The sequence below is a fragment of the Cervus elaphus genome, chromosome 2 (assembly GCF_910594005.1).
Source record: "Cervus elaphus chromosome 2, mCerEla1.1, whole genome shotgun sequence".
NCBI classification, from domain to species: domain Eukaryota; kingdom Metazoa; phylum Chordata; class Mammalia; order Artiodactyla; family Cervidae; genus Cervus; species Cervus elaphus.
In genome coordinates this window covers 4533529-4547895 of record NC_057816.1, presented here as the reverse complement: position 1 = coordinate 4547895, position 14367 = coordinate 4533529, and the positions used below count along the sequence as shown (strand labels likewise).

The window sequence follows — 14367 nt, the reverse complement described above, 5'->3', positions numbered from 1 at the left end:
TGAGTTTGGGTAAACTCCGGGAGTTGGCGATGGACAGGGAGGCCTGGTGTGCTGTGATTCATGGGGTTGCAAAGAGTCGGACATGACTGAGCGACTGAACTGAACTGAACGCAACTGTTAAATCACACATGTATGCAATGTTTGCTTTTTATTTTTTGGTAATAACAAGTGTGTCTTGCTTTTACCAGAAGCAAAAATGAATCATGATTTTCAATAAGACTCCAATACTTTGGAGAATCTCACTCTCAGCCCTGCTGTAGCTGGTGGTTTGACCATCTGGGCAGAATCTGGTCTAATAAAACTTGGGCCTGCTTTAATTGGGCTTCTTGACGTCGGCCCATGAAGGTGTCCTTCCTGAGAGCCTTCTAGGTGCAGGAACTGTGCTTAGCCCCGGGGGCTCTGGTCGGAGCTCACATTCTGTGAATACATACAGGATTTCAGAGGATGGTAGGTGTGTGATGACAGTAACTAACCAACCAAGTACCAGGGTGAGATGCCGGACTTAGCTTTGCTCACTGGGCCTCGCCTTTGAGTCAGGGGAGTCCATTGGGTCTTTATGATATTTGAGCAGTGCTTTCATCTCCTGGAGAGGGCTCTGACCCCTGGCCTGGCTTGCAGACCAGGAGGGAGCGGCTATTGTCCCCTTTGATGGAGGAGGAAGCTGAGGCCAGAGCAATGTTGAGACACCCTGATGGAGGCACAGGTTGTTTAGGGCGAGCGGGATGCTTGGGGCTCGATCCAGGGTCGTGACCTCCAGGGACAGCAGATCCTGGCTGGGGACACAGCTGTGCGTCTACTTTGTCCATCTAAAGTCCCTGGCACCTGCACTGGGTAGACCTTTCCCAGGAGAAGGCAGTCTTGGGCCGGCTGCACCTTGCCCAGGGGAGGGGGACCATTTGCTTCCTGCCGGGACCTCGCCTGTGGACCGGGGTCATCTGCTGGGTACTGTTAAGCGGGTGATGAGAGAGGACTTGCTGGTTGCTGCTTCAGTGCTTGGACACGGTGTGCAGGAAGTCTCTGGCCCTTCGCTGTCCTGAAAGTAACCTGGGTCCCCCAGTCTGTCCTCAGCGACCCAGGTGGAACCTCCACTGGCTGGGTCCTGGAGTCAGGGCAAACTCTAGCTCCCGAGGCCAGGATGCTCACTGAGGCACGGGTCATGTTCAGGAGGTGGTGCAGGCACCCTGGGGATCCGGGAGGGAGGAGGGGGTGGGCAGGAGGCCGGAGGAGGGAGGGAAAAGCCAGGGGGAGCTTCAACTTAAGGCACAGTCCTGAACTCACCATGATCTCAAGGGGCGATGTGAACGCTGTGTGACCTTTGAACTTGTCCTGACCCCTAGCAGGGGAGCTCGCCTTTCATCCCTCCCCGGGTCAGTCCCTGGTGAAGGGTGGCCTGGGAGGGTGTAAATCCCTGGGTGCTGGGGCGGCTCCTGTAATCCAGGACGTCCCTGGAGAAGGCTTGGGAACAGAGGGATGTGGGAGGCTCCCAGGGGCCGGGGAGGAGCCCACCCTCACTGCTAGTGGGGGGGCGACTTGGGGTGTTTCCTCCCTGAGTTGGGGTCCCTGCGCCCACCCCACGGGACACTGCGGGTGCAGGCCACTTGCTGCCACCTCATTATCTCCCCCTGGTGGGTGAGGGTCACCTTGTCCGTCATAGGTCCCCCGCATCTGCGTCAGGTAGACCTCACCCGGGACAAGACCGCTCTGGGCAGGCTGGACCCCGTCCAGGGAAGGGGACTGTTCACTTTCTCTCCTGAAGGGCTTGCTGACCTTGGCCTCCCCAACTCCAGAGGCCCGGGGACATCTGAACAGGAAGGGGAGGACTCCGTGACCCTGGAGAGTCTCCGGGCGTGGAGGTCACGTGACCCAGGCAATGTTGACTGTGTGCTCACAGAGACGTTTATCTGAGGCTAAGGCCACCTTGTCCCCACTGCCGGGTCAGGGTCTGTGGGGTGGGAGGCTGAGGACAGGCCACCCCCGTCCAGCGTGTGCCCCTGCCTCTGGCCACCCAGAACTCCCACCAGGAGACGCCGACCTCCCAGATAAGCAAGAAGCTGAAAAATCAGCCTCTCCTCCCTCCCTGCGCTCAGCCACTTCCCCCGGGACCCTCACTCCGTGTGCAGGTGGGTTCTCCCAGCGGAGGGGTGGGCGGTGCTTGTAAAGGCCCCTGGGGATGTTCTGCAATGTTCTGGGAGCCCTTATCCGGTCTCCACACCCCCGGGGTGCTGTTTGATTAATGACTCCAGGTCAGGCTCCTACGAACTAAATTCCCACATGGGTTTGAAGAGGTGGTCAAACAAAGCTCTGCGCAGAGCAGATGAGCCCAGGGCTGAACGTTACCTGAGAGTCTACTTACTCTGCAGACTCGCTGGACACCCGGCCAGGCCACCGGCTGGCAGCTCTCTCTGTGGATGGAGGTGGAAACGGGTGCTTACCACCCAGGGCACAGTTGGGCTTGGAGCACTTTCGAGGGAGCCTTTGGGGGTCACGGTGATGCCTGGGCTCCAGGGCGAGGGGGGGAGGGTGCAGGTGGGGAGCTCACCATGGGTCTGGCCAACAGCTGGATCACCCAGGAGTGACCACAATCAGCTCTTCCACTGCTCATCTTACCCTGGCTCCTCTCTGCCTTTACTCCTTAGCTAGAACCTTCCAGAAAGGCTGGGCGGACTCACATTCTCACTTTGTAGATGGAGGACAAATTCAGGAATGGACGCTCCTCAGTTTTCTCCCTGGCTTGTGTCCCTGGCGGTGGGCCATCTCCTGGTGATGGACTCCCAGGGTCTGGCATCTGGGGACCAGGGCGCCTCATGACCTCCAGCTTGCACCTCTGCATGTTATGGGATCAGAGGACTGGGGTTGGAAGGAAGAGCCCAGGCTGTCTCTTCATCCACGAGAAACCTGGCTGTGGAAGGCCAGCGACGGGCTTGGGGATGGCAGAGTCTGCGGAGGTGTGCGTGCCCTGGTGTGTGCGCGTGTGTTACAGGTGCAGGCGTGTGTATGCATGTACCTGTGTTCTCCTGTGTGTTATGGGTGCAGGTGTCTGTGTGTGATCCTGTATTCTCCTGTGTGTGCATGTATGTGTGTTATAGGTGCAGGTGTGTGTGTCTGTGTGTGTTACAGGTGCAGGCGTGTATGTGTACCCATATTCTTGTGTGTGTGTATGTGTGTGCATGTGTACCCATATTCTCATCTGTGTGTGTGTGTGTGTGTGTGTGCGCGCGTGTGTGTTTGCGGGTGCGCACAGCAGGCAGAGAAAGGCGGCAGGAGGATGCGCTCACTCCAGCGGTATGGTGGAGACATTTCTGCCCGGGTCCTCTTTGGGGACAAGAGCCAGTGATTCCACGCCCAGGCCCCTTGCTGGTCCTGTGTGGACACTGTCCCTTGGGCCTCCCCACGGCCCTTCAAGGCAGAACAGTCACTTGCCCCCTTTCCCAGACGGTTTGCACCCCGAGGATGAGCACCTTGCTCGGTCCCTTCATGTCTGAGGTGGGCCCTGGACCGGGGCCCTGAAGGGTGTGAAGGGAGGGCCGCAGGCCGACCATCCAGCCTGGGCTGTGGGCGGCGTCCAAGGCCCTTGTTGGGCCGGTGGGGGGTGATCCGGGACCGGCCCCGGCCCTTCCTGGGTGATTAAGAGGGTCCCCCCCCCCCGTCCCCGCCCCGGGGCCCCCCCGCGCCGTCCCCGCCCCCGCCAGCCCGCGCTGCCCACCCCCGCGGGCGGGCGGGCGGCCTTTGAGGCGCTGGCGGCCCGTGCGCTAATTGAGCTGCGCCGGGGTCGCCTGTGGGCGCGGGGCGCCGGGTCTCACCTTCGTGCCCCTCTGCTCCCCTTTCATCCGCACAGCTCCCGCCGGCCCTCCCGCCGGGCCGCCCGGCCCCTCCCGCCCGGCCTGCTGCCGCCGCCGCGGGCCCGCGGCCGCTGGACAGCGCCGGCCTCCAGAAGTGATAGCTAATTGGGCAGAGAAAGGGCCCGATTGTCTGGCGGGGCCGGAAGAGCGGGCGTGGGCGGCTGAAAGCGCCCGGAGAAGGTGGCCGGCTTCGCCCAGCAGCTGCCGCCGGAGACGTTTGGAGATTACGTCAGCGCCGGGCCGCGAGCCTCCCGCCGGCCGGACAATGCGGCCCTTGTCGGCCCCGAGCGCCGCCCGCGCGCGCTGAATGGCGCGGGGCCTCTTCTCCAAGGAGGCCGCTCGCCGTCCCCGAGCTGTCCTCTCCCGCCAGGGAGGCCCCTGCGCTGGGGCGCTGAGGGAGCGGGCTCGGTGCCTTAGGGGAGGCGACCCCGGGGCTGGGCGGCGCTCGGGGGGCGTGGGGGGCCGCTCCTCTGGGTGGGGGCGGGGAGGCTGCCCTCGCCATGGCCTCCTGGCTTGGGGGCAGCATGGCCCCCGACCCGCTCCTGGTCCTGCTGGTCATCATCTTGTTGGCACGCTTCTTTCTGTGGTCCTGCCTGGGCACCTACATCGATTATAGATTGGGCCGGCGGCAGCCCCGCAAACCCAAGAAGGACTAGGGCCTCCGCCGGCCTGTGGCCTGGAGCTCCAGGCACCCCGGAGCCCTCCCTTCGGGAGGGTGTGTCCCAGAGAGGATCTGTCCTGGGACCCAGGGTGGGGGTGGGGCGGGGTGCAGAGCGGGGAGACCACCCCCCCCGCAGCCCCCTTGCGGGGCAGAGATGGCCCAGCCCCACCAGGACTGTCCTGGCCACCTCCTGCATCCCACGTCAGGGGGTGGAGGGGCCCCCCTGCCTGTCTATCCATGAGGTTGTGGGGGTCCCTGTCAGAGTGAGTGATCCTGGGGGTGGGTCTCACTTTTAAGACTGTCTCTACTTCCAGTTCTTTATAAATCTGTTTGCAGGAAGAGGCGGGGGATGAGCCAGAGGGGCTGGTCCGGGGGGAGGGCAGTGGTCCAAGGACAGATGTGACCACATCACAGGCCCGCCCTACCTCCTAAAGCCACCCTGGACTCTGCCTCTGGCAGGGAGGAGACTGACCTCAGACTGTGCCTTGGTTTCCTCAGAGCAGACCCCTGGGGGAGGGGGTCTCAAGACAGACTTGTGACCATGAGTCCAAGTCCAGCTCCAGTTGACCGTGGGCAAACTCACTTTCCCCATCTCTTAAGTGGACTCACTAGTCCCTAGCCCCCCCTCCCCCAAGAAGGTTATTACCAGGAGGGGCAGGGGAGAGGTGGGCTGAGCCATTCCCCTCCCCCCTGCCACCGTCCCCCTCCCCCCTGCCACCATCCCCCTCCCCCTGCAGTCTGTAACCTGCAGGACACACGGATGGTTTAGTGAGAAGCCACGGGACCCAAGGCCCTCTGCTCCTTTGTGCTTTCAAGGATGTGGCTGAGACATCCCTGAGAAGACGGACAGGCAGGGAAACTCGACTGGAGCCCAAGAAGCCACTGCCCTCTGCGCCCTCATCCCGTCACACCCTGAACTAAAGGGCCCACGAGGTGGCTCTGTGCTTCTCGATCTGGCGGCAGATTCGAATCACCCAGGCGGTGTTGGCAGTGCCAGTGGCTGAGTCCCCCAGACTGAGAAGCATCGGCTGATTCGAGATGTTCCTGGCAGGCCAGAGCCTGGTGACACCGTGAATTCCAAAAGGGCTTGGCTCAGCTGGGAATCTTCGGCGGCCGTTAGAGGTCCGGAGTCACTGACCTGGGTGAGCGGACGCTTGGGCCCTGGTAGCTGGGAACCATCCGCCTTGCGGCATCCTGGCAGACGGGACCACGGCGTGATCCGTCCAGGCCTGTGTACGTGGCTGTCCTCTGGGCAGTCGTATAGCCAGTGGCTGAGCAGAACCCGTGCCTCTTTGTAAAGACGATTGGTCATGGGGTGTCTGAGGGCTCTGGTCACTGGGTTAGGGGAGGGGGTATTCTTGTTCTCTTTAGGGAAACTGTCATCCAATTTTCTTTAAAATGATCACGTGTGATTTTGCTGATCTTTCTAAGGAAGGGGAATCACATTTGTTGTCATGAGCATCTACTAGTGGAGGGAAGTTTGCTGGTATTGCCAGGTTTTAAAACAGAAAGTCCCACGGCCCGAGAGACCCCTCCGTCCTGGCTAAAGCAGCCCCTTGGAAGGAGGGAGAAGTCAGATGTTCACATGACACGCTCAAGTCTGCCCCACTGTTGAGTGTGTGTGACCTGTGTGTAGCCTGCTTGGGACCTGCGTGTCCACATGGGCATGCAGATTTGAGGTCCACCGTTTGGTACGTGGGGTTTTTCTGGTGGCTCAGTGGTAAAGAACCTGCTTGCCAATTCAGGAGATCCAAGATGTGGGTTTACTCCCTGGGTCAGGAAGATCCCCTGGAGGAGGAAATGGCAACCCACTTCAGTATTCTTGCCTGGAGAATTCCATGGACAGAGGAGCCTGGTGGGCTAAAGTCCAAACGTCGCAAAGAATCAGACACGACTTAGTGGCTAAACAACAATAAGAACAACAGTTTTGTCCGTGAGCTGATATTCCAGAGTTTTTGCTGGAATTGGGGAGGGGACTCACTCTTCTGTTGGGCTTGTCTAGTGGAGGGATGGAACCATGGGAGGAGACAGGATTCTGCTGGCATTGTCTGAGCCCCTTTCCAGTTTCATTGACCCATAGATTTCTCATCTGTTTCCCTTAAGCCAGTTCACACTGGTTTCTATTACTTGCAACTGACAAACTAGATGCAAATCTGATGCAATTAGTCATCAGAATTTTGTCAAAATTGCTCATCAGAGTACAAGTCTTGTGTATCTACACATCGACAGTTTACAGCCTCCTGACATGGGCCTGACTCAGTGTAAGCAGTTGAAACACTGTGGCTGGGTGAATAAGAGGCTGTGCTCTGGTCATTCATAGGCAGTGGTTGCATTCAGTACAAGGAACAGATATAACGAAGCTTCTTTTTCTCTTTCTTTCCATTTTTCTTTTACATGGAGCAAGAAGTCTGACATTTGGTAATCCTAGGCTGTGGTATGGCAGCTCCATGATGTCATTAAGAACCTACACCCTTCTGTATTTCTACTCTGCCATCCTTAGGATGTAGCTTTGGTCTTCATGGTTACAAGAAGGCTGCAGCTACTCCAGGCACCTTGAGTGAGTTCCAGTTAGAGAAAGAAAGGAGCGATAGAGAGGGAAAGGTATCTATATCAGAGAGGCAAAGCTTCCTAGAAACCCTTAGTTTCATGCCATAAACTAGAATTACGGCCCATGGCATCTCTAGATGCTGAGAAATTGTTTCTTGGCCATTCTTTGTAATTGCAGCCTATATCCAGAACACTGTTCAGGGGTCTTTGTGTGTCTTCAGTGGCATCCTTATGTGCTAGTTTTTCCCTTGTCTGCCTTTGAGAAATATCAGCTGTACTCAGCTGTCCTTGGCAGCTCCACCCTGGAGTCAGAGTGTGGAGCTTCTCATGGCTCCTTGGGGGCTTTTAAGAGTTTGGTCCAGTAAGAAGTCCAGAGATGAAAGAAACTTATTCCTTCTTAGAGGTGCTTGGAGATGCTTCTTTAGTCACACCTGGTGGCAGTAGATAGACTGCAGCACAGGGAAGGTAGGCCGTGAATAGCTGGTGGCTGGGTGAATGACAGTGAAGGGCAGCAGGTGGATAAACGGAGGGGCATTGCCCGTCCTTAACTCAGAAAGTATCACTGGGGCTCACAGTCTCACAACGTGGGGGGCACCGAGAATACCGTGATAAGGGTAAAGTAGAGCTTGCCCTTCAGGTAGCTTGCAGTCTGGGAGCCAAGAAATGGGCAGCTAGACTAGAAGCAGGAATTAGACCTGCACAAGATCCGTGAGGCTCTCAACCACTAAGACTGTGGCCAGTGTAAATTGGAATGTCCTCTAAGTGTGAAACACACCAGATTTTGAAGGCTGGGTGCAGAAACTAATGTAAAATCTAATTAACAATGGTTTTCTATCGATTATATGTTGAAATAATATTTTGGACACCTTGGGTTAAATAAAACATTAAGATTAATCTCACCTGTTTCTCTGAATGCACTTTAGTGTGGCTACTGGAATATTCAAAATTGTATGTAACTTGCATTATTTTTTTATACTGCATGGACTGCAGCAGACCTTTATAATGCAGTGAGAGTGTTATGGTGTGTGAATGGATTCTGTGGGAACACAGAAGGGCAATTCCTGGAGGAGGGGTCTTAAGTGATAATGTAAATACATCAAACTAGAACCAGTGAGATGCAGCTAAAACAATCCTTGGAGGAAAAGCTATAGCCACAAATGCATTTATTAATAAACATGAAGTGAAGTGATGTCAAAGTCGCTCAGTTGTGTCTGACTCTTTGTGACCGTATGGACTGTATAGTCCATGGAATTCTCCAGGCCAGAATACTGGAGTGGGCAGCCTTTCCCTTCTCCAGGGGATGTTCCCAACCCAGGGATTGAACCCAGGTCTCCCGCATTGCAGGCAGATTCTTTACCAGCTGAGTCACAGTTCAGTTCAGTTCAGTCGCTCAGTCGAGTCCAACTCTTTGTGACCCCATGAACCGCAGCACACCAGGCCTCCCTGTCCATCACTAACTCCTTGAGTTCACCCAAATCCATGCCCATCAAGTCGATGATGCCATCCAACCATCTCATCCTCTGTCGTCCCCTTCTCCTCCTGCCCTCAATCTTTCCAAGCATCACGGTCTTTTCCAATGAGTCAGTTCTTCTCATCAGGTGGCCAAAGTACTGGAGTTTCAGCTTCAACATCAGTCCTTTCAATGAACACCCAGGACTGATCTTTAGGATGGATTGGTTGGATCTCTTTGCAGTCCAAGGGACTCTCAAGAGTCTTCTCCAACACCACGGTTCAAAAGCATCAATTCTTCAGCGCTCAGCTTTCTTTATAGTCCAACTCTCACATCCATACATGACCACTGGAAAAACCATAGCCTTGACTAGATGGACCTTTGTTGGCAAAGTAATGTCTCTGCTTTTTAATATGCTGCCTAGGTTGGTCATAACTTTCCTTCCAAGGAATAAGCGTCTTTTAATTTCATGGCTGCAGTCACCATCTGCAGTGATTTTGGAGCCCAGAAAAATAAAGTCAGCCACTGTTTCCACTGTTTCCCCATCTATCTGCCATGAAGTGATGGGACCAGATGCCATGATCTTAGTTTTCTGAATGTTGAGCTTTAAGCCAACTTTTTCACTCTCTTCTTTCACTTTCATCAATAGGCTCTTTAGTTCTTCCTCACTTTCTGCCATAAGAGTGGTGTCATCTGCATATCTGAGGTTATTGATATTTCTCCCAGCAATCTTGATTCCAGCTTGTGCTTCCTCCAACCCAGTGTTTCTCATGATGTACTCTGCATATAAGTTAAATAAGCAGGGTGACAATAACAGCCTTGACGTACTCCTTTTCCTATTTGGAACCAGTCTGTTGTTCCATGTCCAGTTCTAACTGTTTCTTCCTGACCTGCATACAGCTGAGTCACCAAGGGAAGCCCCAAAATACTGGAGTGGTTAGCCCATTTCTTCTCCAGTGGATCTTCCAGACCCAGGAATCAAACTGGGGTCTCCTGCATTGCAGGTGGGTTCTTTACCAGCTGAGCCATCAGGAAAGCATGAAAGAATAAAAATTGATGAATTAAGCGTATGACTCAATACATTTAAGAAAACAATAGAAAAAGCGATGAAAAAGAGAAGGCAGAAATAGAGAGAGGGAACTGATGTGTTACCAATGATAGAACAAACAAATGTATCCAAGTCCTGTATTTCCTTTCTTTTTTTTAGAGAAAACCATTTCTTCTACATGCTTCCTCTTCCCCGTGTGTTTTTTGGCTGTGGTGGGTCTTGGTGCTACTAATGGGCTTTGCCTAGCTGCTCTGAGCGGGGGCTGCTCTCTGCCGCGGGGCGTAGGCTTCTCACTGTGGTGGTTTCTCTCGTTGCGGAGCGTGGCCTCTGGGCATCCCAGCCTCACAGCTGTAGCACGTGGGCTCAGTAGTCATGGAGCAGGGGCTTAGCTGCTCTGCGGTGCATGGGATCTTCCCGGACCAGGGACTGTACCAGTGTCCCGTGCATCACAAGGCAGATTCTTAACCACTGAATCCCCAGGGAAGCCCTTCTTCTTCTTGTTGATTGTGTTGAAACACACATGACATCAGCTTTACCATCTTACCCATTTTAAGTGTTCGTTTCAGTAGTGTTTTTGAGGGGAAGAAACTCAACAGTAAATGGGACACGATTAACCAACCCAATCCAGAAAAAAGGAGAAGAAAACACACAAAATTTAAAAGTCTGTGGGGAAACAGCTACAGAAACATGGAAAATTCAGTTCCCAGCAAACAGGTTCTGGTGTATGTGGAGGATTTGGGGAATTTGAAAATATAAGGAACACATTTTATTAAAAAAAAAAAATGACCCCCAAAGAGATGTAAAAATCTGTACAGATGGATTACACTTGGAGAAATAAGTCATTCAAGTCTACCCTCCTTAAAAAAAAGTATAAAGGCCCAGAATGTTTCAGAGGAAGACCTCGTACAATACCCCAAAAGAACAGATGGGGACACAGTTCTACTTAAACTGCACTCGTGCCTAAGACGACGGCTCCCAATTCTTTTTTATGTTGTTGTTGTTCAGTTGCTAAGTCATGTCCAACTCTGCATAGTTTTATGTAGTAAACATTTATTGAGCAAACTCCGGGAGGTCGTGAAGGACAGGGAAGCCTGGTGTGCTGCGATCCATGGGGTCGCAGAGAGTTGGACACGACTGAGCGACTGAACAACAATTTATTGATACCAAAATCCACCAAAAGTAGGACAGAAAGAGAAAACACAGACCAGTGTCACTTAGAAATACTGATTAAAAAAAAAAAACACCGTTAAATTAAGCCTTACATTAGAGGGATAAAACATGGGGACCAAGTGGAGTGCGTTCCAGAAATGTAAGGATGGTTGAACATCAGGAAATCGGTTAATGTAATTTATGATATAAACAACTCCAAAGAGAAAAACTTTTGATAATTTCCTTTGATATATTGCCAAAGATATTTGGGTAACATTCACCTCCAATCTCAAACTCTGAATCAGACAGAAATAGATAATAGACTGGTATGTTTTTAACCTGAAAAAAATAGTTCTCTCTGAGTAGGAAAAATATAATACTGTGATTAACAGGGAAATATCACAGCTCCATAAGGTATATACTATGGAATCCATTATACAGATAGGAACACTGAGGCACAGAGAGGTTGATTAATCAATCAAAGCCTGGGATTGGAAGGAAGATGTTTGTAATTGTCCAAATTTGTTCTGGAGGCATAGCCATCACAATGACAAGGATGAAGAAATGAGAGGTGTGAACACTGGGAAGGAGACGATGCATCATTATTTACAGTGAGATGAAGGACATTCTTGGAAAAAATGAAGGAAAATCCATGAAAGTGATCGACAACAGAATCCAGTAAAGGGAGTGGGTCTGAACCAATATGTGGAAACCACCTACACTGCAATTTATCAGAGCTATGATGGCATGAAAGACCCCATTTATAAGAGCCACATAAAGAAAAACTACTTAGGGGCCAACTTCATGATGACATGTTAGCTGCCGTGGGTGGTCGAGTTATTTCCTCTTGTCGGTTTTACAGTTACCATGGGTAGGATTCATCGGTGAGATTCATTGGGGGCATGAGGCCCGAGGCTGACTGTTTGGAAGGAAGTGGCCGGGGAGAGAGGAAGGTCAGACCTGACCCTTGAGGACAAAGCCTACATACCTGTCTCTCTCACTTCCTACCTTGATGCCCAGCGACCTGCAGGGGAAGCTGGCCCCTTTGCCACCTTGCTGCCCATGCTTATGGCCTGGGGCTTAGAGATGCCAGGGCTACCCTGGCACCTGGGGCTGCAGGTGGACCATCACACACGAAAGATGATGGTACCTCCAGAGACACAGATTCCTTCCCTGGGTCGGGAAGATCCCCTGGAGGAGGGCATGGCAACCCACTCCAGTATTCTTACGTGGGGAATCCCCATGGACAGAGGAGCCTGGCGGGCTACAGTCCATGGGGTTGCAAAGAGTCAGACCGACTGAAGCGACTGGCCCTCCGTGCATGCATAGCCGGTTAACAATGCTGTGATAGTTTTAGGTGAACATGGGCAGCCCTGTGTCACCAGTCTGCGTGTGGGGAGACCCGGAGAGGGCGCAGAGACCTCAGAAAACACCTCGTCCGTCCCTTCCTCATTCCCTCAGGCGCCTCCACACCCTGCCCAGCGAGTGTGTCCTGGGCATCCCGGGACTGTTGTTGCAGAGGAGCAGGTGGGTGGAGGGACCGCCTCGCCGCTCAGCCGGGCTCGGCCTCCGGGTTGGGACACAGCAGCCCGGCTCCTTGCCCCCTGGCCCGCCGGGCTGGGCCTCCCCCGAGAGCAGGCTGCGGAGCCCCCGTGGTGGAGATGAGTCACTGGGTCTAAAAATAAAAAGAGTTAAGTCATGAAACGGCGCCTTTCCTTTTTAAGCCAGATGTGCTGCTGAGGGATTCCCAGCAGCCCTGGGCCACGTCCCGCCGCCGGGGGCTGTCTCACTCACTCACACCCACCCACAGGTTTCAGCACCTGCACAGGCTCGGAACGAGAGTGGGGTGATGGAGACGGGGTCCCTGCCTCCATGGGGAAAAAAGACGATGTGAGAGTAATGCCCACGCCAGGCAGATGGTTATAAAGACTATAACCATGGGGTGGAGTGTCATGAATATACACAGGGGTGTATATATGCTAAGTCGCTTCAGTCGTGTCCGTCTCTTTGCGACCCCATGGACTGTACTCTGTCCTTGGGATTTTCCAGGCGAAAATACTGGAGTGGGTTACCGTTTCCTCCTCCAGGGAATCTTCCTGATCCAGGGATCAAACCTGTGTCTCTTACATCTCCTGCACTGGCAGGTGGATTCTTTACCACTATATACAGGGGAAGGGGGGCTAATTCTCTCTCAGGGTCTGTGGAAGGCTTCTTGGAGGAGGTGTCTCTGGAAAAAGACTTCTGAAAGATGGGGAGGGGACAGAAGGTTAGGCAGAGGTCAGCGAGTCCGGACCATTGAAGTGATATGAGAGGAGGGGTCAGGGGTCTGGGACGTAACAGGGACAGGACTGGGGCAACTTTCTTCACCCCCAGGGGTTCAGGGAGAGCTCTGTGATGGTCACCAGGGAAGCACGCATCATGGGGACAAGACATGGGGAATTACGGGCTTGTCATCATGAGCTTCATCATGAGCTTCCCCGGTGGCTCAATGGTAAACAATCTCCTTGCAATGCGGGAGACCCAGGTTCGATCCCTGGGTCAGGAAGATCCCCTGGAGAAGAAAATGGCAACCCACTCCAGTATTCTTGCCTGGAGAATCCCACGGGCAGAGGAGCCTCGTGGGCTACAGTCCATGGGGTTGCAGAGAGTCAGACACGACTGAGTGGCTAATAAACACTCATCATCACTGAAGGGGGGCGAGGGGGTGGTTTCTGCAAAGAGCTGAGCCCGTGCACAGAGCCTGCCCACATCAGGTTGCAGGAAGGCGAGAAGCATCCCCAGGGCTGTGTGTCTGGGTGAGTCAGATGGGACTTTTCTGGTTGTCACAAGAATTTGGCTGAAGCTGATAAGGTGATAAGAGCCCCGAATTCTTGAGAGGTGTGAGGCTCCTGTTCCCCTCCGACTGAAAGTGCAGAATGTCCCCAGCTGTCAACCCCATCCCACCCACCTCCAGCCTAAATGGGGTGCCTGGGGGTCACCAGTGGGTGGTTGCCATGGCATTCAGATGATTCTGTCTCTCCTGGCCAGGCCAAGGTTGGGAGGGCTCCATAAAACTACTCAGAGCCTGGGGCGTCTGCAGGGGGATGGTGGTGGGGTAGGGGCGGGCGGGGAGAAAGCTTTCTGCTGAGGGGAATCCTGGCTGCAGATTGCTGCTGACTCCGAACCTGGAGGGAGATAGAGGCTTTGGGGAGCTCAACTGAGATTCCTGGCCACGGGGGGTCAGGCATGAGTGTAGTCGCTGGTACCTGCTTCTCTCCTATGAATCCAGGAGGCTAGAGACTGGCTGCAGCATCCCCCAGGGCAGAACGAAGGGGGAGATCGTGGGACAACCTGCATGGGTGCCCTTAGGTACCGTGAGAGCTGCAGCGGCTCCGGATTTCCCCACAGGGTCAGGTCACTGCCCCCATCGTCCTGACCGCCGGGACCCCGGAGGCCCAGCTGAGCAGGGTCAGTCCCCAGCTGTCCCTGGGGCGGGTGTGCTGTGGTGGACACCCTGTGGTGGACTGGGCTGTGGTCACTAGGACGCATAAACAAGAGATGCAGGCAACTGCCAGCTACACCCTTGAAAAGGAAGCAGTTCCCTTGGTGTGGATGGGCAACTCAATGGAATGAACTCACCTCCTTGGTGAGCCCCAGGGCATGGACTTCGACCACCCTCAAACTTGGGGCTGTC

At 54.1% G+C, this 14367-nt stretch overlaps 1 protein-coding gene across 2 annotated transcripts; it reads left to right on the top strand.

The window, feature by feature from the left end:
- Positions 1–643: 643 nt before the first annotated feature.
- On the top strand, positions 644–7946 carry SMIM38 (small integral membrane protein 38). Of its 2 annotated transcripts, none has more exons than XM_043924395.1 (2): positions 644–2120; positions 3836–7946. In XM_043924395.1, exon 2 carries the CDS (start codon positions 4340–4342, stop codon positions 4493–4495), a length of 156 nt encoding a protein of 51 aa, XP_043780330.1. In that variant the 5' UTR covers positions 644–2120; positions 3836–4339; the 3' UTR covers positions 4496–7946. The 2 variants fall into 2 exon arrangements, with proteins under 2 accessions (XP_043780330.1, XP_043780322.1); XM_043924387.1 differs by having other exon boundaries at positions 3836–4331.
- The last annotated feature ends 6421 nt before the right edge of the window (positions 7947–14367 follow it).

Bases quoted from the DNA above. Each gene is read 5' to 3' on its own strand.
- SMIM38 (XM_043924387.1), top strand. From the start codon at position 1,871: ATGTTGACTGTGTGCTCACAGAGACGTTTATCTGAGGCTAAGGCCACC. The intron at 2,121-3,835 runs GTGGGTTCTCCC...TCATCCGCACAG, and splicing joins GACCCTCACTCCGTGTGCAG to CTCCCGCCGGCCCTCCCGCC.